We start from the raw sequence: 25,540 nt of genomic DNA, 5'->3' as shown, positions 1-25,540 counted from the left end.
CAAATTGTAGAAATAAACAGTCTCAATAAAAAACAGAAACAGACAGGAAAGGGCATTTGTCTGCCAAACGATGATGTCAGAATTTTATTTAAAAAAAACACTTAATTGCGCTACATGTGGTTGTGTTCCTTCAGCGAATATTAATCATTAATCAAACTGGTTACTCGCGCCGTGCGTGTGTATATATATATATGAAAAAATTGCATTATATGTACTTTTATTAGCCTTTTATTTAACCTACAAATGTGTCAGATCATTTTGCCTGACCCTGGATATATATGGGTGTGTGTACTTTATATGAACAATCAAACAAACAGTCAAATTATGTAAATTGAATTGTATGGCCTCTATTGAAAGGACCATCACCACACTTTTCATGTTTCCTCTTTGTGCTCCAACTTGTGCTTGTCTCCACAATCAGACCTGTGAGAAGAATAGGTGGAATTTAGTCAATGATTACGATGTAGAATCCATTGAGAAATGTCACCTATAAAGGAGAATCTGCTCAGACAGGAGATCTCTCATCTCAGCTGCTTCTTTGTTTTTTCTTTTCTGTATTGTCAACTCCATCTTCAAGTTCCTGCTGCTCTCCTCCAGACGACAGATGGTCTCCTAAAATTAAAAAAAAACAATAGTTAGAATGTTTTTTTGGGAGGGGGGGCAACTCCCTTTACTTACCTCATAGTACCCAGCATCCTCTCTCCACTGTATGTGGGTGAGTTTGAGGTTCTCCTCCAAGCAAGTCCTCTGGAGCTCCAGTTTTTGCAACTCATCCTTCAGGGGTCTTAACTGAGCCCTGAGGTCCTGCACCTGCTCTTTGGCCTTTGCAAAAGAACTTGTGGTTGTCTCTTTCCTCTTCAGCAAGGCCAGCAACATGGGCTCATACCTGAGAAGTTTGGTACGTGCCGTTAGGGGAGTTTTACAACATTTGAGGGGGTTAAAGATGTCATGTGACTACCTGTTTTCTAAGGCTGTCAGGCTGCCCTGCAGGTACTGCTGTATATCCCCATTGGAGTGCCTCTTGCACAGTGTTGCACGTGTTATATTTGAGGTGGGGTTGGCGCCGTGCCTGTGAATCTCAGCTTGGAGGTCCAAGAGATGTTGCTGGTGGGCAAGCTTCAGCTGTAGACACTCATCTGTCAGCTGGAGGACCAGATTCTGCAGATTCTCCTGCAGTTATGTGTGTAATGGGTGAAACTTACAGTACAAAAGGAAATGGTTTGAGAAGTTTAATATGTCCTACCTCCTGTTTCTTTTGGAACTCCATCTCATGGCGTTGCTTGTTCAAAGCTGCCTGGGCATGCGCACTCTCCTTAGCCCTGGCAAACAGCTGCCGCTTCAGCTTTCGGAGCTCGTCGTGCATCTCCAGCATCTCCAGGTCGAGCTTCCACACTCGCCGCTCCTCCTCAGCTCTTTCGGACCTCAAGCTAGCGATCTCCCTCTTTCTCTCCTCTCTCCAGGCCTCCTCCTCCTTTTGAAGCACTGTCATCAAGTCAAACACCTTGCTTAAAACGTCTTCCTCCATGACCTCTTTCTTCCCTTCTTCTGCTTCTGGGTCTTTCTGCTGTCTCAGCTCCAGAACCTCTGAGAGTAATTCCTTTCTCCTGTTCTCCAAGTGCTGTACCTCCTGGATGCACTCCTCCATTTGAGACCTCAGTGCCTCAAATCCATCTGCTCCAGACTTCAAATCCCTGCTATCAATCTTCAACGGTGATTGAGATGTGTCATGGACTGTCTTTTCTCCAGACGTTCCACCTATTATCGTTGATTGTTGGTCAAGAACATCCAACTCAAAACCAGACCTCTCCACTGTGGAACCGTCACAGATGTATGGAAGCTCCTGTGAGTGGTTTCCTTCCAGTGTGGCTTCACTATCATTCTTCACATGTACATACTCTTGACTCGTATCGGCCTCAAAGTCCATGCAGTTCTCCAGCATGGCCAACATCCCCAGCAGCCGGCCCTCGTACTCCACCATGGTGTCGCTCAATTGGCTCCCCGCCAAAGTGAGAGGGAGGTCTGCCTGGTGAGGAACATCCACGCCTCCCAGAGACAGTTCTGTTTTATCCACGGAGCAGCTTGTGGAAAAATATGGAGTTTCCCATTCGCTGTCTTTCCTCTCACTCGCTTCCGACTCCCCAGAGAGGTGAGAATCGTAAGAAACACCTGTAATGTCCTCGCAGCTCCTTAGTAAGTCATCCATCTCCTGTAAGTACGGCCTGAGGAACACAGATGAACGGCTCGCAAAAGTAAAAGCAGAATGGCTGCCCTCATCTCTGAAATCCATGTCAGGTCCATCCGGGTCCTCAATGGTCTCTTCTTCGCCGATGAAGAGAGGCTTCATCTGGTCGTCATCCATTGTTGCCCTTTATAGATTTTAAGTATACTTCATAATGCATACCCTGATGAAAGAAAACATGTCAGACACTGAGATGACACTCATGTTGACTTAGAAGTACAATTTCAATGTGGGGAATGGCTTTCTTTGAGCTGTACATGACAAGTCACACCAGTCACAGCTGCAAAATAACCCAAAATGTAGACAAAGTGCCTGTATTTTCATAAAGAAGGTGAGATACACCACTGAATTCAAGAAATAACTCATGGCAAAACACTAAGTTGCATTTATAGTAGTTTTATGCATGTAAAACTATAAAAGCATGTTTTGTGTGAACATTGTTGTGACTTGAGCTGCATGGTGATAGAGTGGTTAGCACGCAGACCTCACAGCGAGGAGACCAGGGTTCAATTCCACCTTCTGCCATGTCTGTGTGGAGTTTGCATGTTCTCCCCGTGCATGCGTGGGTTTTCTCCGGGTACTCCGGTTTCCTCCCACATTCCAAAAACATGCTAGGTTAATTGGTGACTCCAAATTGTCCATAGGTATGAATGTGAGTGTGAATGGTTGTTTGTCTATATGTGCCCTGTGATTGTACCCTGTCTCTCGCCCGAAGACAGCTGGGATAGGCTCCAGCATCCCCCGCAACCCTCGTGAGGAAAAAGAGGTAGAAAATGAATGAGTGAATGAATTGTTTTGACTTGTGTAGTAACTAATACAGACGACAAGGCTGACTTCCTTTCAACTTTCTTTCAGTTACCATGTTTCCAAGTAGCTAGCTAACAGGCTGCTAAGGTAAATATTTCATGTTAAAAAAAAAATCATAAGGAACACAGTTGGAGATAAGATGACAAGCCGGAAAATGTACGCAAACCAAGGCAGAAATTTGGCTTACATTTTCGAAGCTAGGAAACAAGCCAGCTGGGGGGTACGCTAACTGAGGTCATCTTGGTCCTCTTGTTTGTCTTGCATTTGAATTATAATTACAGCTGTTCACCAGCGCGCCTTCCCAAAAGCAATGAAGATGGCTTCATATGTTGTTCCCATCCATCATCTGGGGATGAAGAGAGGCAGGCATGGGAGTGGTCCAGCATGGCTTATTCCAACAACAGCTGACCCTGCTAGAAACAAACAGGACCACTCATGTTGTTACACTCGCACTAACAGGTCTATTAACAGGAGCGCCGACACGTGGCCTCTTAGTGTTAGATTATCACAGCATTGCATGCCACCCAGCACCAAATAGGGTGTGGATGGATTGATCCAAATATATGGATACCAATATCGAATCAATAGTGTGAAGATATCAATATTTTTTTGTTCTTCACACTGTTACAACACTGATATTGTTATAACGCCTTGAGATAACATTTGTAGTGACTTGGCTAGGGCTGTCAAGATCTTGCAAGATTAAAATGAGACAAGATTATGAACAATGAATTAATTAATCACACTATAAGTGAATATTAACAGGATATATACTATATTGCGGGCGGCACGGCGGTTGAGTGGTTAGCGTGCAGACCTCACAGCTAGGAGACCAGGGTTCAATTCCACCCTCGGCCATCTCTGTGTGGAGTTTGCATGTTCTCCCCGTGCATGCGTGGGTTTTCTCCGGGAACTCCGGTTTCCTCCCACATTCCAAAAACATGCTAGGTTAATTGGCCACTCCAAATTGTCCATAGATATGAATGTGAGTGTGAATGGTTGTTTGTCTATATGTGCCCTGTGATTGGCTGGCGACCAGACCAGGGTGTACCCCGCCTCTCGCCCCAAGACAGCTGGGATAGGCTCCAGCACCCCCGCGACCCTCGTGAGGAAAAAGCGGTATAAAATGAATGAATAAATACAGCACATTGCCATGTGCATGCGCGTCTGTTTTCCTCATCTCCCGCCTCCAAACAGACAGGAAGAGGATTCCATCTGTGCATTGGTTCACCACCTCGAGGCTTCATAGAACAAGGGTCAGTCATACAGTCGCTACTGTACATTATGTCTTTGTGGGGGGAGGCGAGGCTGCTAGCATATACACACACAATGCAACAAGGACGCCTCATGGGGAGTGATGCAACGTAATGTACTAGAAATTAGGAGGGAAAAAGATGATTGCAATGCCAAATGCCACAACCCCCATTTGGGAATATTACGACTGTCCACCAGTCCATGTGTACCCCGCCTCTTGCCCGAAGTCAGCTGAGATAAGCCTCATGAGGATAAATGGCATAGAAAAAGGATGTATGGATGTATCAGTACTGGTATCATACTAATAAATGCAGTATCTCCTAACCTAAGTGGAACAGTGGTTATCCCGCAAAGTAAGTTGATCAACACACCCTCCAGCGTGGCTCTTAAGGTGCTGGGGACTGTGGTTTGTACACTTGCTGGCATCCGTTACTAAAGCAAAAAGTCATATATGTCTCAAAAAGACACGCCAACTGTGCTGAGGCTGTGAAGGCACGCGCCATCACCTCGTGGCCTATTTTGTCAAACATCATGTAGAACCGTTACTGCTACACAAGACGCCACATGGAGGTTTCACACTACAATCATAAAGCCAAAATACAACACTACTTACTTTGCCTTGCAGCTGCAAACCTCCTCTGTTGGTGGATGAATCCTTTAGAAATGACAAAGCAGAATGTGGGGGTCTAAAAAAGAGGGGCTGGGGGGTATAAACAGGGTATAAAGACCCAGCCTATCACCCGTCTCTCTCTCTCTCTCTCTCTCTCTCTCTCTCTCTCTCTCTCTCTCTCTTTTCTAGTCAGTGTGCAGCTATGTGTGGCTATGACTACCTCAAATCTGTTTAGGTTTATTAATAACCACAAGGCTGGGTCAGAGAGAAAGAGGCACAGCAGGAGGGGTTGCACCTACCCCGAAACAAGAGGACATCGGTCTAAAATATCATCAAAAAACCATAAGTGTTGAGTTTTAATTATCAAAAGTGTTCCCGCCAGTGTTAACCTTTATTAACCGTTGCGCACAAAAGGCAGACAATTCAGTTACCAACCTTGAATAGATCTGTATGACATGTACGCTAGCATGTCTTTCACAGCAACCCATAGAGGGCGCCACAAATGCAAGAAGAAAACCAGTATCCGGGTGCTTGTGTGTTGATGATGATGGAGATCAAGCTGCAGGATTCCATCCATGCCTCCTCATTATCAAGCAGTCCTTAAATAGCCGGCCTGTGCTTCCCACAGGAGGATTGGTTTACCTTAAACTTCTGACCCCGACAATAGCAGGACAGGTGCTTCGGAAAACTCCTCCCACCAACGGCGGTAACCTGAGGGAACGAGGAGGGAAAGCAGGTGTTAAGGTGACAGGTGTATACAGTCGTCCCTCGCCACTTGTGCTTGATGGCAGTCGTCATTTCTGGCCCTGCGTTGGTCCCATAGCGTGTGCATAAGAGCTGCACAATGTAGTGCACAGAAAAAATAACATAGGGGTGTTATTTAATGTCTACAGGGCTCTAATAATAGTAAAATCCGTACATATCAAGTCAAGGAGGTTTCCTATGCAACGTCTGACTGGAACATGTGACTTGCGGGGACCACCCTTTCGAAGCCGTTTAAAACACCACAATTGTGACCACGGGTGTGTCCTCAGAACGAACCAAGCATATCTTTCGGGTGATGATGATTGTATTTATGAGACAGCAAGAGGGAGGAAAGAAGAGCACATGCAGAAACTTTTGCGGCCTCATCCCGGTAGGACATTGAGTCCAGACCCAAAACACCCCCCTGAAATAGTCACACTGCTCCTCTCCTGATCCCCATGATTGTGCAAGTGTGTTGGATCAGAAAATCCCTGAACATAACGTCATGTAAACTACAGTCCCCCTCCCGCCCTAACCCAACACTTGCCAAAACACATGCGAAGGGTGAGTAACATGCCGTGACATCCGTGTTGTCATGGCAACACTGGGGGAGCTACAAGTATATGTGTATACTTTAAAGAAAAAGTAGGATCGTCAGCTTTGACGGCTCCCTAACTGCCTTGACTGACTTTGTACTCGGGGCTCTTCATTAACTCGTTTGTTTTATAACAATCCGACAGGCGTCCTCGGCTTTCCGTAGGGGTCACCGCTGACGTCAGGGCTTCATGTAGGGATGGACGGAAAACAGATGCGCTTATCCTCGGCAGACAGAGGGAGTGAGGGACAAAAGAGGGAGCGACGGAAAGCTGCAGCCTGTTTTTGTCCGATCCAGAACAACTCGGCCACAGCCACACCCTCGCAGGAATTCCTGCAGCCCAAATATTTCATGTCATGTGTTTGAAAGGCATGTTTTCGCATCTGAAATGCAGTCATACTACAGAAAAAAAGTCTGAAATCGTACACAATAAGGACTTCTCATCCCAGACGTGATTTACTTTGTAGTATAGGGCTGTCAAAGCCTTAAAAACTTCCAAATCAACACAATTTCTTATAATCTATTCACTACTTCAATTAGAAAAATCTGTTTGTCATCATAAAAACTTCATTAACTGTACAGGCAATGTTTTAAATAACATTTTGTTTTTTCTAAATTTCATCCAAGTTTGAAAATAGGCTAAAACAATAAGACTCAATACAACTAAAATAAATCAAAATTGGCTAAATTAATAAAATACATTTTTTCTGCCATTGCCAGCCAGAAGATCCACATTCAGCAAATACAAATTGGAGTATTTTGGGGCTTAATGGGTACCTACATCAGTTTGATTGTCACTTCAACTATATGGCACTGTCAAGAGCAACCAGTTTCATTCTCGGTTCTATGGTTATCAACACACTTTTCCTCTTTGCCATCACTGGTACCATTCTGCAGTGGTGTCACAAAAAACCCAACTGGAACATTTTAGGTTTCCTCACTGTAATGTTTGAAACAATAAAACTAAACTAAAACAAAATTACTTGCACTTTGTAGCTTCACAAAAATGCCAACTTTTGAGGCATTTTCTTCCCAACAATGAGGGTTGACGCACTTTAGCACTTGAATAAATCACCAAGTATTTATTATGAAATCCTCCTATAAAAATGATCCTGTATCATTCCAACATGAACAGGAACGGCATACAGTAGAACCTTAACCTCCACCAAGGCCAAACATTCTAACGTTGGATCCACAGCAATGTGTACACCTGCTGCTTGTACCTGCATTGCTTTTTTCCAAGCGGTGTTCATAAAAAATTAAGGAAAATTAGTATTTTTTGCAACAATAACAACCTGCAGAGTGGATTCACACTAAAAGTTCTTATTCTGGGTTCTCTACCAAGACCAAGACCAAACATTTTTGCATAATCCAAAATGATGCTTACTGAATTCACCCTGTGTCAGCACTCTAACAGTCTGCAGGACCTCCCCCTTTTCACCCCAGTGGGTCTTGTCCACATGCAAACCAGATGAGCAAGTCTCACAAGTCCATGACACACACACACACACACAGCCAGCTGCATTAGGTGACAAAATTTAACTTCTCTGAGGAGAAAGCCAGGCATTATTACCTTGAGGGAACCTGACGTACAAACTACCACAAAATAGCTTAAAAGGCAGATCACAGGGCTTGCCAAGAGTGCAAAAAGAGGCTGGATCGGAGTGGTGGAGAGTGGGAGGAGGAGGAGTAGGAGGAGGAGGAGGCTGGCTCTTGCACAGAGGGAGGGAATGATGGAACTTCAGTCCCACACGGGCACATGCTCCACAAGGCTGAAACACAAGAGTGAAGCGTACAGAGTGGGCTAGTGCACGCTAAGTAAGTGCGCGTGTGTTTTTACTTGGCTCATTGTTGTCCCAAGTGGTGATAAAGAGGGACAGAAAAGTCAGACTGACTCCCCTGGCCCAGCCTCCACCATGTCCCGGAGGAGGTCTACGGGCGATCTGGTGCCCAGGGACATCACCGAGATCATAGGCCGCGAGGTGAGAGCTCAGCGTGGGCACAGGAAGCCGGGAAGCACCCTGGGACAGGCCTTCAGCTGGTTGAGGAGCAGCCAGAAGAAGAAGGAGAAGAAGAAGAAGAAGAAGAAATGCGTAGATAATGGAGCGTTGATAATGACGGACGGACTCCAGCATCCTGATGCTGCAAAAGGTGAGACGCGTTTCTTCACAAGTTAAGCTTCAGAGTTAGAAAATGATGACCCAATACTTTTGTAACGACCTAACCCCTTGACCTCTGTTCTGCACTGGTGTGGACGCGCACAGAGCCCTATAATCCTACATTTGCTGATGCGTTCGCTTGCTCGGCAGCTCAGAGATTACTGTGGCCACTTCCTGTTTTTGTTCCACCTCGAACGCCACCCCTTTCTCTTGTCAGTTGACTTTCTACCGTGGTCTTTTCTCTCGTATGCTAGCGGAGCGGGAGGCGATGGAAGGGTACTTTTGGGCACCATGATGACAAAAACCCCCTCCCCTTGAAAGGATGTGGTCAGGGAGGCTGCTATGAATGCATGGGAACCATATTTATTTGTCAGAGGAATATTTTTATGCAGCGATGATGTTGTTCTCATGACCCGACAAGGCTTCTAAACTTGTCCAAGACGCATTTATAAGTCCTTTTTGTTTGACATAAAAGGTAGTAAAGTTAGATTTGGCTCACTATGACGACTTCATGAAGGCTGTGTTGTTTATTCATTGCAAGTTGTGAGCAGTGTGCTTGTGTTGCTGTTCCACTCATGCCCTGTAGGTGTCGGTAGAGTGCATTGGTTTTGATCCTACATTTAACGTAACCCCAATTAAAGCAGTCCGTTATGTTTAGATTTCAATTTGGACTGCCGGTTGCCATTTGTTTTTAATTTATACATTTGTCCACCAGATGGCAGTCATTTTGCTCATTGAAAGCATGCAGGAAATTTCACACACACTATAGCGAGGTTGCCTTGCTAAGGATTTTGAAGTTAGGTAGTTTTAGATTTTTTTTTCCACATGTGATGCCTAAAATTCATATGTTAGACTGAGGTAGATTGACCTGTTCAAAGTGAAAATTAGACGTTTTTGGGAAACTGACATTTTTTGTCATTTGGAACCTAAATGTAAGTTTTATTATGTTCGTAGAAGTAAAAGGAAGCTCCATGTGCGCTAACAAGATGCACACTTAAAGTAAAACATGTCTTTGTGTTGACTCATGCTGTCATCCTGGCACCGGTGGTTCGGTCCAAACCCCGGCATGTCCTCTCTGGCTACACTTGACAAAGATTCCTCTCCTATGAAAAACTACCACACTCTTTCATGCGCCCAATCCCTGTGTGTTTTTGTGTGTGTGCACGCAGTGGGAGTTATGCGATGGAGACGAGAGATTAGAGCAAATCACAAAGGTCCATTCAGACCTAGAAGGGACTCTTTTTTTTTTAAAGAAGACACCTATTCATGACTGCATATTACTGCTTGATGGAGCTGCTTTAGCACTGTGAGGTGTGTGTGTGTGTGTGAGGGAACCTCTGTTTTTCTTACAACACACAAATCACCTGCACACACAAGAGTGTGCAGTTTGTCCAGCACAGTTCATCTTTGACTGGTGAGGTCATTTTGCACCATAGCGCTGCCATTAGGCATGTGTGCGTAGCTATTGTTGTGCGTGTGCGTGTGTGTATGTGTGTGTGTGTGTGTGTTAGTTCCTGTATGTGTTTGTTGAAGCTTCTATCCCTTAGGCGTTACGCATAAAAGGGTGAAAAATTGCCAAAACATGCACCCCTGCTGTGTGGCCTTTCTGGTAAATACACCACATGGCTGGCCCATATGTCACAAAGGCTTCGCTTTAACTTCAGGGTGTTTTGCCAAATCACCGTTAAATTTGGTACACATCTTTTGGTAACTGACAAGCACATGCGTGTGAAATTTGAGCAAAATTGGTTGAAAAACATGGTGGCCATAGACCAGGGGTCTCAAACACGCGGCCCGTGGGCCAAAGGTGGCCCGCAGGACACTCGTTTGAGGCCCCCGCCTTGATATGAAAGTTTAATGTTAGTGCGGCCCACGCAAGTTTGATATGGATGCTGTATGGTATCATGTACCCAGAAAAAATTATTATGTTTGATTAATGTTCATGTTAAAGGTTAAATAACTGTTAATAGTTATCCTCCCTATCCGTGTGGAAGTGGTAAGTTTTTGGCTTTTTTAAGTTTAAAGGAAATAACTTGAAGGCTACCGTTTAGGTTGCTAGATCTCTATTTTGCGAGTTAGCATGTGTCTCAAGACCCAGCAGTTGCGCAATATGTTGTAAATAAAAAGAGTATAAATGTGACTATAGTCGTGTTTTGTCATGTCTACAGGGCTCTTATATTTATTTATTACTGATTGATTGATTTTCTTTATTTGTTTATTTTTCATCTTACTTTGTGCAGAAAAATAAAAATTAAGATATTTGAGAACAGTGGAATGTTTTATCAGCACTTTTATTGTAGAAAATCGGAACCAAAGCACTGAAAAAGTTTGTATATTTTTTTGTTTTTAATAAATGCTTTTTTTTTTGAAAACCTGATGTGGCCCAGTCTCACCCAGACCCTAGCTCCAGTGGCCCCCAAGTAAATTGAGTTTGAGACCCCCGCCATAGACCGTTTGTCCAATGACTACTATATTACACGGCATGTATTCCACAACCCACAGGGGGCGCCACACACACGTCCCAATGGTGTGTCCTGATTTAAAGACCTTATCAGCCAAACCACACTAGAAAAAAAACACAGGTTTTTAATAATGCTGCTCTCACGTGCACAGGAAGACAGGAAATACATGCGAGTGAATGAAATGGACTTGAGATGAAAACGCACGTGAGCGGCAAATTCACAATTACAGTTCTGCCAAAATAATTGAAGAGTGAAGCGCTTCATTACGTGCCATAAAAAGCACAAAAACAAACCAAGCGCCAGAAAGGCTGCTTTAATACGCTTTGGCACAGAAAGAGAGGTGTGGGAAAGTTCACAAACATTACTCACAGCGCACACACTTTGACAAAGGAGGTCACTTTACCTGCAGATACCTCCAAACCCTCATCCATCACGGTGGTGAGGTCTCCCTGGTGACGGCACGGTAAGGTGCTTCTTGTTGCCATGGCAGCAATACAGCCAGCCAACAATGCTTGTTCATTATCTCCTGTGTCTTAACTAAAAAAAATAAAAGAGAAAGTACCACATCAGTCATAAAAACAAAAAAGTCAACCGCAATATGGTGATTTAACACTTCTAATTTTAGAAGCTTTCATTTTGGCCACTTGGACGTGCAGGATTGTGTCGAGGAGGTTTCTAGAATGAGAGCAAGCGGGTCGTTTTAGAGAGCTGGGGTGCGTTTGATGTGGCGGACGCAGCTGCAAGGCATCACATGGGAATAGAAGGCAGTAAACACAGTATACGTATATCATGTATAGTCTAAATATATACATCGGAGCTCATTTACCATCGTGTGTGTGTGTGTGGCTATTATGTAAGGCGAGGCTACACCTGTTGAACACTTTATGAAGGAATTCTAAGAAAAAATCTGTTTTCCACAAATTATATATTGGTTACAAGACAATGACTACTCATTTATTTTTCTATTTTGTAGTATTTTTGTAAATATTTATTAATAATCTCTATATCATCTATTTCTATTTTTTCATAAATTAATTCCATAGATGGGCGGCACGGCAGCCTAGTGGTTAGCGCACAGACCTCACAGCTAGGAGACCAGGGTTCAATTCCACCCTCAGCCATCTCTGTGTGGAGTTTGCATGTTCTCTCCGTGAATGCGTGGGTTTTCTCCGGGTACTCCGGTTTCCTCCCACATTCCAAAAACATGCTAGGTTAATTGGCCACTCCAAATTGTCCATAGGTATGAATGTGAGTGTGAATGGTTGTTTGTCTATATGTGCCCTGTGATTGGCTGGCGACCAGTCCAGGGTGTGCCCCGCCTCTCGCCCGAAGACAGCTGGGATAGGCTCCAGCACCCCCGTGACCCTCGTGAGGAAAAGCGGTAGTGAATGAATGAACTATTTTTATTCTACACCATCCTTTAGATAATTACATATTTTACAGTTATTTATTCTTTTTTATTATTTAGATATTATTGTAGTTTTTCCTAATATTTGATGTTAACTATTTTTTAATGAGAGGGGGGAAATATTAGATTACAAGTACTAATATTAATATTAATACTACCAGTAATAAGAGTAATAATAATAATAAACATCATCATATTTGTTGTTTGCTCGTTTATGGCTTTTTCAAATCTAATTTCATTTATTTGCAGAGTTCAATGCCAATGCCAGTTTTCGAATGCACGTTTTTTCTTGCTGTAATAGCAAATCTTTGCCACAGGAGGGCAGTGCTGGGGTAATATGAGCCGCTAGTGTCAAAGACTGTGGAGGACCAAAACTGCCAAAATAATAAATAAATAAATAATTGTGGAAATAAAAACAAAAATGAAAAAAATAAAAAAAAAATCAATACAAAAAAATATATATAAATGGAAATAAAAACAAAAATATATATTTTTTTAATTTTTTAATCTTGTTTTTTATTTTTGTATTTATTTTTGCTTTTATTTATTTATTTATTTTGTATATATTTTTTAATTTTTGTTTTTATTTCCAATTATATTTATTTTTTTGTATTTAATTTTTTGATTTTTTTATTTTTGTTTGTATTTTCACTTTTATTTATTTATTTATTATTTTGCCAGTTTTGGTCCTCATAGAAATGCAGAAGGAAAAACTATTCAAATGAGGGGGCGGTCCTAAGTGTGTCTTGGGTTGAACTGTTCGCCTATTGGTTGATCGACATGTGAGTGCGAAAATCGACTAGGTATGCCTGCAAACGGCCACAGCAAGAGGAAGTATACAGGGAGAAAAGTATACATTTACCGGGACAATAATGGCGGGGTCCACCAGGAAGTCGGTGTCCGAGCTTCTCAGGGACGCTGCCAATCGTTTGGATGATTTGGAACGTGGTAAGTATGAAACAGCTGATGTGTTACGCCCTTACTTAATTCCAGTTCAGGTGTGTTGACTCTTTCTTTACTTTCTGCTTTCACAAGCTTCAACTTCGGACGAATCGGACGAGAGTGGTGTGGTGACTTCCTCTTGCTGTGGCTGTTTGCAGGCATACCTAGTCGATTTTCGCACTCACATGTCGATCAACCAATAGGCGAACAGTTCAACCCAAGACACACTTAGGACCGCCCCCTCATTTGAATAGTTTTTCCTTCTGCATTTCTGAGGACCAAAACTGCCAAAATAATACATAAATAAATAAAGTGAAAATAAAAACAAAAATGCAAATAAATAAAAATATATAAATAGAAATAACAACAAAAATAAAAAATATATACATAAATAAATAAAGCAAAAATAAATACAAAAATAAAAAACAAGATTCAAAAATTAAAAAAAATATATTTTTGTTTTTTATTTCCATTTATATTTATTTTTTTGTATTTAATTTTTTTTTATTTTTTCATTTTTGTTTTTATTTCCACTTTTATTTATTTATTATTTTGGCAGTTTTGGTCCTCCATAAAAGACTTGTTGTGTCGACTTGTACAATATGAGTCGGTTTCAAGGTTATTTAAGTTCATCCTCAACAGCTACTTATCAATGGTTTGATCCTTAATTGGGCAGGTTGCACGTAAACATAATAAGCACACATAAATCATGACATGAAGGCACTTAAATGCGTGTGGTGGTCACCTTGACAACCACTACGAGGACATTTGCCATCCCACAGTAAGCGTGATGGCACACACACAGTGAGTCGCTATGCTTTGATCAGAGTGTATCTGGGGCACACACACATACACACACTTACTAGAATGCTGGAGAGTGCATGTGATGTATTTTGGGTGTGGTGCTGATGGTGTGCTCCATGTTAATGCTGCACCGTGATGTCATTTCACTCCTTCAGGGGGTAAACATCAAAACAGCATCTCTGAAGACACCCGCCTGCAGCGATAAAAAATAAAGGGTGGAGGAGGTTTATGAATTCTTCACCACGCTGCAGCTCCTCAACTCCCGCTCAGTCTGTAAATCTGCTTTTTTTCTTTTTTTTTATGGGAGCCTTTTCATCATGTGGGGGTGATCGGGGTGATTTTCTTCCTCTGCTCTGCCTCTCGCTCTCTGCCGTTTTGGTCCATTGAGGAGTCTTCTGTTTCAGAGAACATGACCTCGTTCTGGAGTACTGCTATATTGATCAGCAGGGCAATAATAATAACTCCGGACATCATCACAGACGTGCTGGGCATCATTTCTACTACCGCGCCCACTGAGCAAAAGCAGCACAAATATGTAACACTTTGAATTAATCTTGTCTTGTTTTTCCCCTTTTCTGGTAGTACACATATGTTTTGTGAAATAGGTTGTTACAGGTCCGGAGAGATCGCAGCAGAGAAATGATCACAAACAACGACTGTATGTACATTAATGATATTTAATGGTAAAACACACAGCAGTTCACAACACTTCCCCTCAAGTTATTATGCTAGACACAAGCTGATCACCCCTATGCCCCCACATAACACTCCATCATGAGTTATGCTAGACACAAGCTGATCACCCCTATGCCCCCACACAACACTCCTTCATGAGTTATTATGCTAGACATAAGCTGTCACCCCTATGCCCCCACATAACACTCCAATCAACACAGTTCGAATCCAGAATAGCATACCTTACCGTTGACAGAGGGCGGAGAGCCAAAAACCCCGGTAGAGTAATCTGGAAACCGAAAGCTGGACACTCGTGCACAGTTCACAGCAGACTCTCACCGGGATTGAGAAATGCTCGCTCGTGCGAAAACAGGTGGCCAGCCTGTCTCCGCAGGAGGGGAGTCATCGCCTCCATCCTCTGTCTCAGGCACCTCAAGGTAACATTTTTCTCACAACCTTCTAGTTCGTTTCTCACAACATTCACAACATTCTATATGGGCATAATATTTATCCCGTTGCCGGGACCAGTGAATATTTAAGTGTGTGAAGTCAAAACAAGTCAAAGCAAGTTACATAGCTGTAATAGCTGTAATAGCATAGACAAAGTTATATAGCTGCGAAGCAAGTTACATTCAAAAGTACAAAACAAGTGGTATAACCATTGGTATATAACCATGTGGTGGGTCAGCACAGGACAACACACCTAAAAATCTCTTCCTTCACTCCACCCTGTGGCCTGAGCTGAAACCACCACTTAATTGATAAACCGTTCAGGTAGATCATCTTCATTTTCAAACATCCAATTAACATAGGCATCCCCCTGGAGCAACAACACCATGATGTCATGATTCCCGTGTAACATGTGCCCAATAACAAACTGATACATAGAAATACGATCAGGAAACGTAAAATGCAGGGGGTCCGAACGCCTTGGCCACCAGGATGCATGATGACCCGGAGGGTCAGCTTCCACAAACATCTTTGTTATTTCCCTCCCAAACGGCCCCAAATCATCGTATAGTTCTATTTTCATAATTCAAGAAACTGCGTTATAAATGCGTCGCGACAACATAGCTCGGGTGCGTCTAATATACCAAAACATGCAGAAGTTAACCAACGTTAGTAAAGCTAAGCATATGATAAGAACCAATAATGGAGGGACTAAGTGTCGTCGTGCTGTTATCGACATTCCTGTAAATATATCCCACCAGTGATGAGCCGAAGATTGCTCAATTGTCCTGGTGGCATGTACCACCTCATTCCGGGCGATCATGGTGGACACCTGCAACCTGGACACATCTGTCAAATGAGTTTTCACAAGATGCTTAAGTGTCTCTGAACGGTTCAGTGCGCTGCTGAAGCGTGTCAGATCCACCTGCCAAGGCAGCGATAGGGCTTGCCATTGCACAGTAGACAGTCGGTTTGTCCAACTGAAATTTGTCAATCGAAACGATTGATTGTGCCAGGTAAACAGATGCACGTCCCATAAACATCCGGAAAACGGTGTCGTTGGCAACTGGGGATGTGGATTCACTGTTGCTACACAAATAGAGTGGGGCCCTACCTGATATAGCAAGTCCTCAGGCTTCTCCACATTCCAATCACACAGTGCCGTGTCATTCGTAAAACATGGGTCTCGATATATTTGCATTTGTAAGCATACAGTCCCCTTGTCCATTACGTCACAACCTTCCAGATCATAAGTCAGATTAGTCTGTGGACTAAACCAGTCCCCATGCGTTTTCAAGAAATAATAATGGTTTCCCACTATTAATGGCAAAATCCGATATCTGCATATGGTCATGGGTCGGGTTACGTTTACTTCCAACCACATCCCTTGACAGTGTGTTTCATTGCACTGAGTCAGGCTAGGTTTAACTTGTAACCATACGCGGTCCGATATGTTCCATAAGTGTCTCCACGGCTGCACTGCTGAGGAGGTCAATGTTCTCAACAGACGTTCTTGCTGAACTTTAGCACTAAGCATTTGCAAGGTACATTTGGTACTATTCAACGTTGCAACCTTGTGTAAAACTTCTGATGTTGCATCCCACATATCAACGTTCCAACCCAGAAATGTGTCTACTACATGAGCTCCCCCTTTCTGTATTTCTACAGTGGTAGGCATCCATTGTGCCACCCTGCGGAACCCATGAGCTGTCGCCTGACCTGTAGATGATAACATAGATCGTGTCACTTCCCCATCAATGGTGTTGAATATTCCTAACAAAGTTCCTGTTCCCCCTAACAGTGTATCATACCACGCTCGTTTGTTCCTTCGTGGCTTGCAGGTTGGTATCGATGGTAACCTTATCTCCCAATGAATCTCATTATGTGTCGCCTGGTAAGCCATGTGTGTGCATGATGTCACTATTGGCACTAACGTAGGGTGTGTCACCTGCTGATGTGGTGGTACTACCAAGATGACCCAGATTGTTGACCTGCGTCCCGTGATCTCAGTTGAGTTTGAAATCCAGATGTCAGTGTCGCCTGACGTTACCGTCCATTGAGTCCCCTTGGTCGATGAGCATGATACGTCCTCACGAAGTGTGAAGGGATATTCCGTCAGGAAGGGATTTCCCGTTAATCGACAGAGGCTTACTTCAGCTTCAATGGTAACGTTGCATCCCGTTCTCAGGATCATGGACCATGCATGTGGTCCTGGGTAGGGGTCGCAGTCCATGGTGATGTTTGCAGTCTGGCAGACGGACCACGCAGGGCAGCGGAAGTTATCCTGCGTGCGATTATTGGTGCTGTTCTTCCATCCCACTCAAACCACGCGAGGCAAGCGAGGAGCTCCTTCCACCGGTGTCACCCAAGAGTGGGCGTTCCTTGGGCCGCATGCAGGCAGGACAGCCAGGAGAGTGCCCCAACAACCGACATGGCCATCTCCTGGGTGGGACCCCATGGTACGATGATCCTCGGGCCCCTTCTGCCAGACGTCCCACCAGCAGCCTCAACATCCACACTCCAACGCTCGCCACCAGGCTGTGACTGAAAAACAAAACACATGCTCCTCCCAGTCCAATCATGGATATTTTCGGTCCCTTGAATTTAGCAGGATTGCCTGAAATTATCGTGGGCTCCGCCCTTGTATCAACTAAAGCTCTTACTTCCTGATCTGAGCTTTTCCAATGAATAATCATATTTACATGAGGCCTAGGGTCTTCTTGTGACCAGCGGGGTACAAATTTGGCCGCTGCCTCCGGGGCTTGACCCCCATCCTATTCAAACTTGGCTAAGGAGGGGTAAAGACCACCGCCTTCCGAAAAGGGGTTCTTATTCTGCCTCCCCTTCCGATTCTGTTTTTTGGCCTTACTCTTTTCTTTTCTTTCTTTGCGTGCTCGCTTTAATGCAGCTATTTGATGCTTTTCCCGTTCGCCTTCTGATGTAGTTGAGTCTGAATCGGAATCATCAGAGCTTCTAACAGGCACACCAACCTCCTCCTCCCTTGGTGGCGGATTGGCACGCATCCATTTACACAGTGCATCATACAACTGCTGACCTTGAGCATCGGTCACCCTTTCCTCAGCAGGGGGCATCGCTCTTTGTACGCGTCGCCGACGCTGTACAGGTCTAGCTACACGAAGCTCACCATCACCCTCCCCCTGCTCTGGGTCAGGATACAGATCAGGGAAAAACTTCTCCCAATCCTCCTCTCGATCCCAGGCATCGGGATTATCCTCCCCACTTATCACAAAAGCTCGTATTTTCACCTCATCACCCCTGAGATTTTTCCTCTGCTTGCGAGTAACATGCCTCGTGCTAGCAACAGCCTTCTCACACATCCGCTGTAAATTAGCTTTTTTGCACTCCAGCAATGTTATTCTGGTTTGTAACATCTGAATTTTCCATGCCTGCGCGCATGCCCACATGCACTTAACAGCTCCTCCAAGCGGAGCTTTGGGTTTCACCACAACCCTAGGAACACCAGCGGTATTTTCTGTCCATGCTTCCGGACCAGAACTCCCCGCTTGCAACAACTTATCAGCTACCGTCTTAACAGCTCCTCCGAGCGGAGCTTTGGGTTTCACCACAACCCTAGGAACACCAGCGGTATTTTCTGTCCATGCTTCCAGACCAGAACTCCCCGCTTGCAACAACTTATCAGCTACCGTCTTCCACGGCGCTGCCCCCCACCCCGGAACAACTCTGCTCTCCGCGGCGGGACTATTTTTCTTTTTCCTAAACATTTCTCTCACTGAGTCTCTCCTTTTCAAAAAGTTCCAGGTTCGTGACGCCAAATGTTTTGTGAAATAGGTTGTTACAGGTCCGGAGAGATCGCAGCAGAGAAATGATCACAAACAACGACTGTATGTACATTAATGATATTTAATGGTAAAACACACAGCAGTTCACAACACTTCCCCTCAAGTTATTATGCTAGACACAAGCTGATCACCCCTATGCCCCCACATAACACTCCATCATGAGTTATGCTAGACACAAGCTGATCACCCCTATGCCCCCACACAACACTCCTTCATGAGTTATTATGCTAGACATAAGCTGTCACCCCTATGCCCCCACATAACACTCCAATCAACACAGTTCGAATCCAGAATAGCATACCTTACCGTTGACAGAGGGCGGAGAGCCAAAAACCCCGGTAGAGTAATCTGGAAACCGAAAGCTGGACACTCGTGCACAGTTCACAGCAGACTCTCACCGGGATTGAGAAATGCTCGCTCGTGCGAAAACAGGTGGCCAGCCTGTCTCCGCAGGAGGGGAGTCATCGCCTCCATCCTCTGTCTCAGGCACCTCAAGGTAACATTTTTCTCACAACCTTCTAGTTCGTTTCTCACAACATTCACAACATTCTATATGGGCATAATATTTATCCCGTTGCCGGGACCAGTGAATATTTAAGTGTGTGAAGTCAAAACAAGTCAAAGCAAGTTACATAGCTGTAATAGCTGTAATAGCATAGACAAAGTTATATAGCTGCGAAGCAAGTTACATTCAAAAGTACAAAACAAGTGGTATAACCATTGGTATATAACCATGTGGTGGGTCAGCACAGGACAACACACCTAAAAATCTCTTCCTTCAACATACAGTTACTGGTCCTTTGAAATCAAAGTGGAAGAAAAGTGTGATGATTACCATAGAACAGGAAATTGAACTTAATGAATAACAAAGTGGTACAGAGCCTTCTTTGTTGAAATCAACATATTTTTACACTTTTGTAAAAGACTACCTGGCTGTTTTATGTGTGATGCCAAGTGTGATGATAACCACAGAACAGGAAATGGAAATTGTCACATGGGCACTCGACTGGAACATCCTGAAATAATTGATTAACTTGGTTAACTCATTCGCTGCCGAAGACATATTATACGTTTTTTTTTTGTTTTTTCCAAGAGGCGATGATGCAACTCTACAATAGAAGAGAGAATGTTTGGGGCAGTTTTAAGCCAAAAAAACGACCACAAGGTGGAAGAAGTGTATTTTATAAGAACTCGGCCTGCATGTCTCCTATTGAAATAAACGCTGCACAGCAACCAGGAAGTGAAAAGGTTACGCATTGAAGCAGTCATTAGGGATTAGTGATAATTATCGGCACAATATCAGCTTAAAAATTGGTATCAGATTATGAAAATCGATATTAAAAAAGCTAACATATCAAAACTGATATGCTACACATATCAGTATCGGCTGATATTGGAAATTGAGAGTTGGACAATACCGACATACCGGTTTTCGGCAATAAAGCCAATATCGGACATCCTTATCAGTCATACAGTCGCTTTGGTTCAATGGGTGGAGGCGGGGCTGCTAGCATACACACAGAGTGTAGAAGGGTGTCACACTGTAGAACTGATATCAGCAGATTTTAAAGTACTGTCATCTATTTTTTCATTGTACTTCTATTAAAGGTAATGATTAAAAGACCATGTATTGTTTCGTCTCCTGACACCCTGTAGCGGTTGCTCAGTACAATATGGCATCAATAAGACAAAGCATTTTTGTCTTGCCTATGATCCACATCTTTAGCTTTGCCTTTATTGGTCTAATCACCAAAAGGCTAACTTATTTTTACACCAGTAATGCATGAAAACGTCACCTGAACAGTTATATTTTTACACTTCTATGACAGTCAAAATGTGACTTCAACATCACATGTAGAGTTTGACAGTGGAACAGATCAACCCTATTCCAAACGTGTGTATTTGCTGTCTGGAAATGAAAATGTCAGGATATTAAGCAACATTGCCAGTCATGTATTCCCGTCTTTTGCTTGATTAAAAGCAGCTGTGTTTATGTGATGAGGCGCCTTCACCACGCGTGTAAATCATTTCTTTTGCGAGCTTCCATGACAGTACAATCAGCTGTGAATGCTCCACTTTGGAGTGGAAGCAGGCAGAAGATGGGAGGGGCACTCGTCTGCATGCACACACACACACACTCTTGATAGTGAGCTTGGGATGCTGCCGTCTCCTCAGCAGCTGGATGAGCGCTACTACTGGGAGTGTTCTGACTGTGGATCACGCGTTGCCTCAGTGGCACCAGCAGCACTGATTCAGCACTAATGATATCAGCACTAATGATATCAGCACAGGGACACAGGCACAAACGCATGTGATGGTGGACATAGTGGACAGCCTTTAGGGGTTTGCCCCCAAACATGGGGAACAGCGTCCAGAAGAGGAAGAAGGTGGAGACAGACAAACCAAAAGGCTTCTGGCTGATTGGACACTCTGACAAGCTGAAGACAGGTAAGTGGAGGGTTACAGTATTTTACGATGAGATAAAGACGGACCTTATGCGTGCTTCCTGCTTATTGGACAAGTGTGTGTGTTATTAGCAGTGGTATTATCCTTGCAGGAGCAAACACAGCTTATCTTATCTAGCATAACGGTCCTTGAAGGAACCATCAGCATAAGACAAGCAGCTTTAATGCCAGCTATGGAGCGCTGACCCTCACATTGCATGTCTTTACGCCATTGTTTTGTTGCATTATTATGAAATTATTTTATTTTTTCAGCTATTAGTTTAATATATATTATTTTGTTATATTTTATATGTTTAAATCAAATTCATTTATATTTTATTGAATATATTTAATAATATTTTTAATAATGATTTCTAAAAAAATGATGGGCTCATGATCATTGTTAAGAAACTGCCATGCTTCCCATTTTTATTTAACACTGCACCCCAGTGTTGGCAGCACTCATGCAGCCAGACACCTGGACATGGAAATCGTATACTTACCTGGTGTGACCTAATGCTCCTGTCTCACAAACCACACTCGGTAGCAAGTCCCTGCAGAAAAAAACAAAAATAAAACAAAAGTACAGTAGTGAACTTATTTTTACACTTGCATGACAGAAAACAATTAATCAAATATTCCTTAAAACATTACCTAAATGCAAGTTATTTTTACCCTTGAGTGGCAGTTTGATGGGGAGAGTTTGACCCTGGAACGGATGAATCCCATTATAATTGTCTATCCCATTCAAACGTGTGTGCATGATTGCTTATACAGCTATTTATTCTCCGAAAATGATGGCGTTGACATTTTTTTGTATTGTTGAAGAAAATTTTCTGATAAAGTTTCAATTTTTTTCTCTTTTTACAACTTTTTTTTCCTGTAATATTATCATTTACTCTATGTAGTATTACAACTACACTTCCATAAAATATATGAATTAATCATCATAAACACATACTACATATGTAAATAAGACTTTTTTGGCCTCAAACTACAAATTATTTCTCATATTGCAACTTTTGATCATTTCTGACACTCATACATTTTTTTAAATTATTTTTCTTGCGATATTACACTATTCTTATAATATTCTACTTACAAGAGCACAATTCCATACATTTTCTATGTCGTTTATCCTCATCTGTGTGGCCTACATGCTAACCACTGTGGCCCAATAGCCACAATACCCAATTTTATTCAGCATTTTTCAAGTAGTGGGGTTAACACTGTCACATTTGAGTGACATCTGTCCACGGAATAGTGTGTATGCACGCAGCAATTTAGTTCTTGTTTTGGTACCCAAAAATGCTTTCTGCTGGAATGTCCTCGACCTTGAATACATCGCTTATTATTATTATTTCTCTTCCACGGATCTGTCATCAACATAGACACGGACTACCGCTGCACGGCGCTGCAAGAAAGACAGAATTAGGGCGGTTGAATGTAAAGAAGGCCCCAGTCTGGGGAATAAACCAGGGAGAGGAAGAAAAGATGATGTGCTGGAGGAGGCTGCAAGCACATTTCATGATCAGGGTGTCTTGGGCACCGTGTGTTATTGTATATTCCATGATAGCCTCCAGCCTTGAGGAGACTGGCTAAGCTCTGCTTGCTGCTCCACTCCCTGATGACTGAGACTTTTTCATTTTGGGCCTTACAGTTCAACACTCAACACGTCCATATTTGGTTCAAGCAACGCCTGCAGAAATGAATAGCCTACAACTAGAATATAAGACAAGTATTGCTTGTGTTGGCCGTTGCTGGATGACAATAGTTATAGCTGAATAATAATAAAGTACACCAAGTCATGGTGCCGCTCAGTCTTACAGCTTCAATGTTCCTCTGTCTTCACTATAAAGGACTCAGTGTTGTGGCCTGATAACGGCCTTCCTGCATCACCAGCTAAATTCAATTAAGGCGTCATACCACACTGTTAAACAGCACACACGCGCACACACACACACACACACACACTGTGTATACGTAGCCTAACAGTTGATTTCTACTTCAGAAAAAAAATTGTGGTTAAAAACTCCAACATTACTTCCATAAGATGACACACTTTTCTTTAAAATTAGGAATCATCCTCGCAGCTAGAATATTCTCTGATGGCAGAGATGAGGTCGGGGACATGTTGCCTCCATGTAGGTGAGGTCACAGCTGGGTGCCGAATGTCTGTGGTGAGCAGATGGTACTTCGGTATTTGGCAGCACCATAACACCAACACACTAAAAGGCATGGTGGAATTTTCTAGTATTTTTTTTTCATTTCAGCCTCTCAACCACACAGAGTGACCTGAAACTGTCAAATCTGAAAATGGCGGCTTGGTGTTGCCGTGTAGACAAGACGTACTATAATGATGACGTCACTGTCACGTGCCCAGAAGTGGATTTTGACGACAAGCCGACATAATATCTGAATATTTCGACGCCCATGACTCACCTCAGTCCCTCACCTCATTCTCCTGATATTTCGTTGTCTCACACTCCATAATGACTCACAGAAGTAATTCCACTTCTTGTAAAGCAGACGACGATGGCCTCGTGCGCATTCTTCTATGGTGTGTAGGGTCACGTGGTTCCGTTCGCGTGCTTGCTGACAGCGCCACGCGCAGGTGTGCCTTGTGTATTACATCAGTATGCTAGCCATGAAATATTTATGTGTTATTGTTTGTTGTTTACAAACATTGGCTGTATGCTGTATCTCAAAGAGGGAAGAGAAGATGTCTGGCAGATTGAGTGAGTGTTGAGTGAGCAGACAGCAGCACACGTGTGTGTGTGTGTTGTGATGTTGAGTGCAGCGGACATAAGGCTGCATCTATTCCATCCTAATGTGTTTGGCGTGATTCGCCTCACACGTTAAGGGGGCGCAACCATAGGACACAGTGAGTGTGATCACTTTGTAACTGAGCATGCTCATTAAGGCCAGGAAGCGCATACACATCTGGAAACACTCACTGTTGAGGTGGAAACAGGAGCCGCGATTGTTTATGCTCTGCTTCTCTGGTGGTCTCCATCCTCTGTACTGTGAAACCAAACCAGAAGGTGACATAAGGACATTAAAGAGACAACACAAGCTCACAATATAGTTGATTCTTTTATAACAATAACTTGCTGTCGATGGCCACGTAAATAAGAGTGCAGCGAGAAGCTGCCACAGCGCCCTCTAGTGGAGATCCTTTGTATTTTCTTTAGTTTTGGGTTTTTTTTCTCTTACATCTGGCAACGTTTATTGTGTTCTTACTATTATAACTAAATATGACAGATTCCTTTCAAGAGCCAACTATGAATTTCAAATCAGCTCAATGGTTAAAAAGCATGTATTACTTTTAAAAATATTCAAGTACACATTTAAGATAAAAAAAAACGTCCATGAAATGGTTTGGGGGGTATTTTAATCTATTTTTTTTACTATTGACAATAATAATCTTAATTGAAAGGATGAAAACGACATCCTAGTTCATTCAATGGATGCCCTTTCAGTGGCTAGCTTCATAATTTATTTCCAATTAAAGTCAATCAAGTCATTGAAATATTCCACAGCACATTCTACACAGCGGTTTTGCATTTAAAAGTGTAAAAAGATAAGTGTGAAAACATAATGGCTCAACAAATCATGATGATGAGCTCGGTAGCATGTCAGGCAGTGACATTTCAACAAAAGGGGTTAACAACCTCTAATTATAACTGCATTAAAGTTTGGTAAAAGTGATTTATGATGCTGTAAAAATCATTTCTTTGGACAAAAGGCACTAAAATTGGTAGTTTCATGTGGACTCTTTAGAATGATTTGTTGTCCTTTGACTTTTTTCAGTGGTTGGAATGAGCTTAGCACGGAGATAATGCAATGGAATGGTCGAATGAAAGGCATTTTGGAGCCATGTCGCCCCTCTGCCCCCCCCCCTCCAAAACACCAGATGGTGTCTCTTTGGACCTTCTATTCAATATCAAAATGAGGGAGGGGGACGCCTGGTGATGTCATTATGGCGACAAGCAGCAACAAAGCCAGTACACAGGTTGTGCAAGAGGGGGGGTAAAAAAGGTGGTTGAGGTGATGGATGGAGTGAAGGCGTGTAAAGGTAAAGTGACGGACAGGTGCAGGTGCTAATCCTCTGGCATGATGCCCG

The 25,540-nt window shown here is 43.1% G+C and overlaps 2 protein-coding genes across 7 annotated transcripts in view; one reads left to right on the top strand and one right to left on the bottom strand.

Annotated features, from left to right (window-relative positions):
* Window positions 1-68: 68 nt before the first annotated feature.
* On the bottom strand, window positions 69-24,108 carry sync (syncoilin, intermediate filament protein). Of its 4 annotated transcripts, XM_058046297.2 has the most exons (12): window positions 23,857-24,106; window positions 21,918-21,968; window positions 14,084-14,217; window positions 11,274-11,407; window positions 5,553-5,621; window positions 4,914-4,955; window positions 3,234-3,459; window positions 1,244-2,402; window positions 959-1,170; window positions 679-886; window positions 488-612; window positions 69-423 (listed from the first exon to the last, which is right to left on the bottom strand). In XM_058046297.2, exons 8-12 carry the CDS (start codon window positions 2,357-2,359, stop codon window positions 375-377), a joined length of 1,710 nt encoding a protein of 569 aa, XP_057902280.2. In that variant the 5' UTR covers window positions 2,360-2,402; window positions 3,234-3,459; window positions 4,914-4,955; window positions 5,553-5,621; window positions 11,274-11,407; window positions 14,084-14,217; window positions 21,918-21,968; window positions 23,857-24,106; the 3' UTR covers window positions 69-374. The 4 variants fall into 4 exon arrangements, with proteins under 4 accessions (XP_057902280.2, XP_078648187.1, XP_078648188.1 ...); XM_078792061.1 differs by having other exon boundaries at window positions 4,914-5,621; XM_078792062.1 differs by having other exon boundaries at window positions 3,234-3,392; window positions 4,914-5,621.
* nhsl3 (NHS like 3) overlaps window positions 7,990-25,540 on the top strand; it is a 27,518-nt gene continuing 9,967 nt past the window's right edge. For 2 of the 3 annotated variants that reach the window (XM_058046286.2, XM_058046285.2), the window contains exon 1: window positions 7,990-8,400. In XM_058046286.2, the coding sequence (XP_057902269.2) occupies window positions 8,166-8,400 (235 nt within the window). In that variant the 5' untranslated portion in view covers window positions 7,990-8,165. Of the gene's footprint in view, window positions 8,401-21,108; window positions 21,419-25,540 lie in introns of those variants that run through there. The other variant, XM_058046288.2, reaches the window with a different exon arrangement.

This window comes from Doryrhamphus excisus, linkage group LG7, assembly GCF_037039965.1.
Source record: "Doryrhamphus excisus strain RoL-2023G ecotype Guam linkage group LG7, RoL_Dexc_Guam_v1.1, whole genome shotgun sequence".
Classification (NCBI taxonomy): Eukaryota; Metazoa; Chordata; class Actinopteri; order Syngnathiformes; family Syngnathidae; genus Doryrhamphus; species Doryrhamphus excisus.
This window is presented reverse-complemented; position numbering and strand designations above follow the sequence as displayed.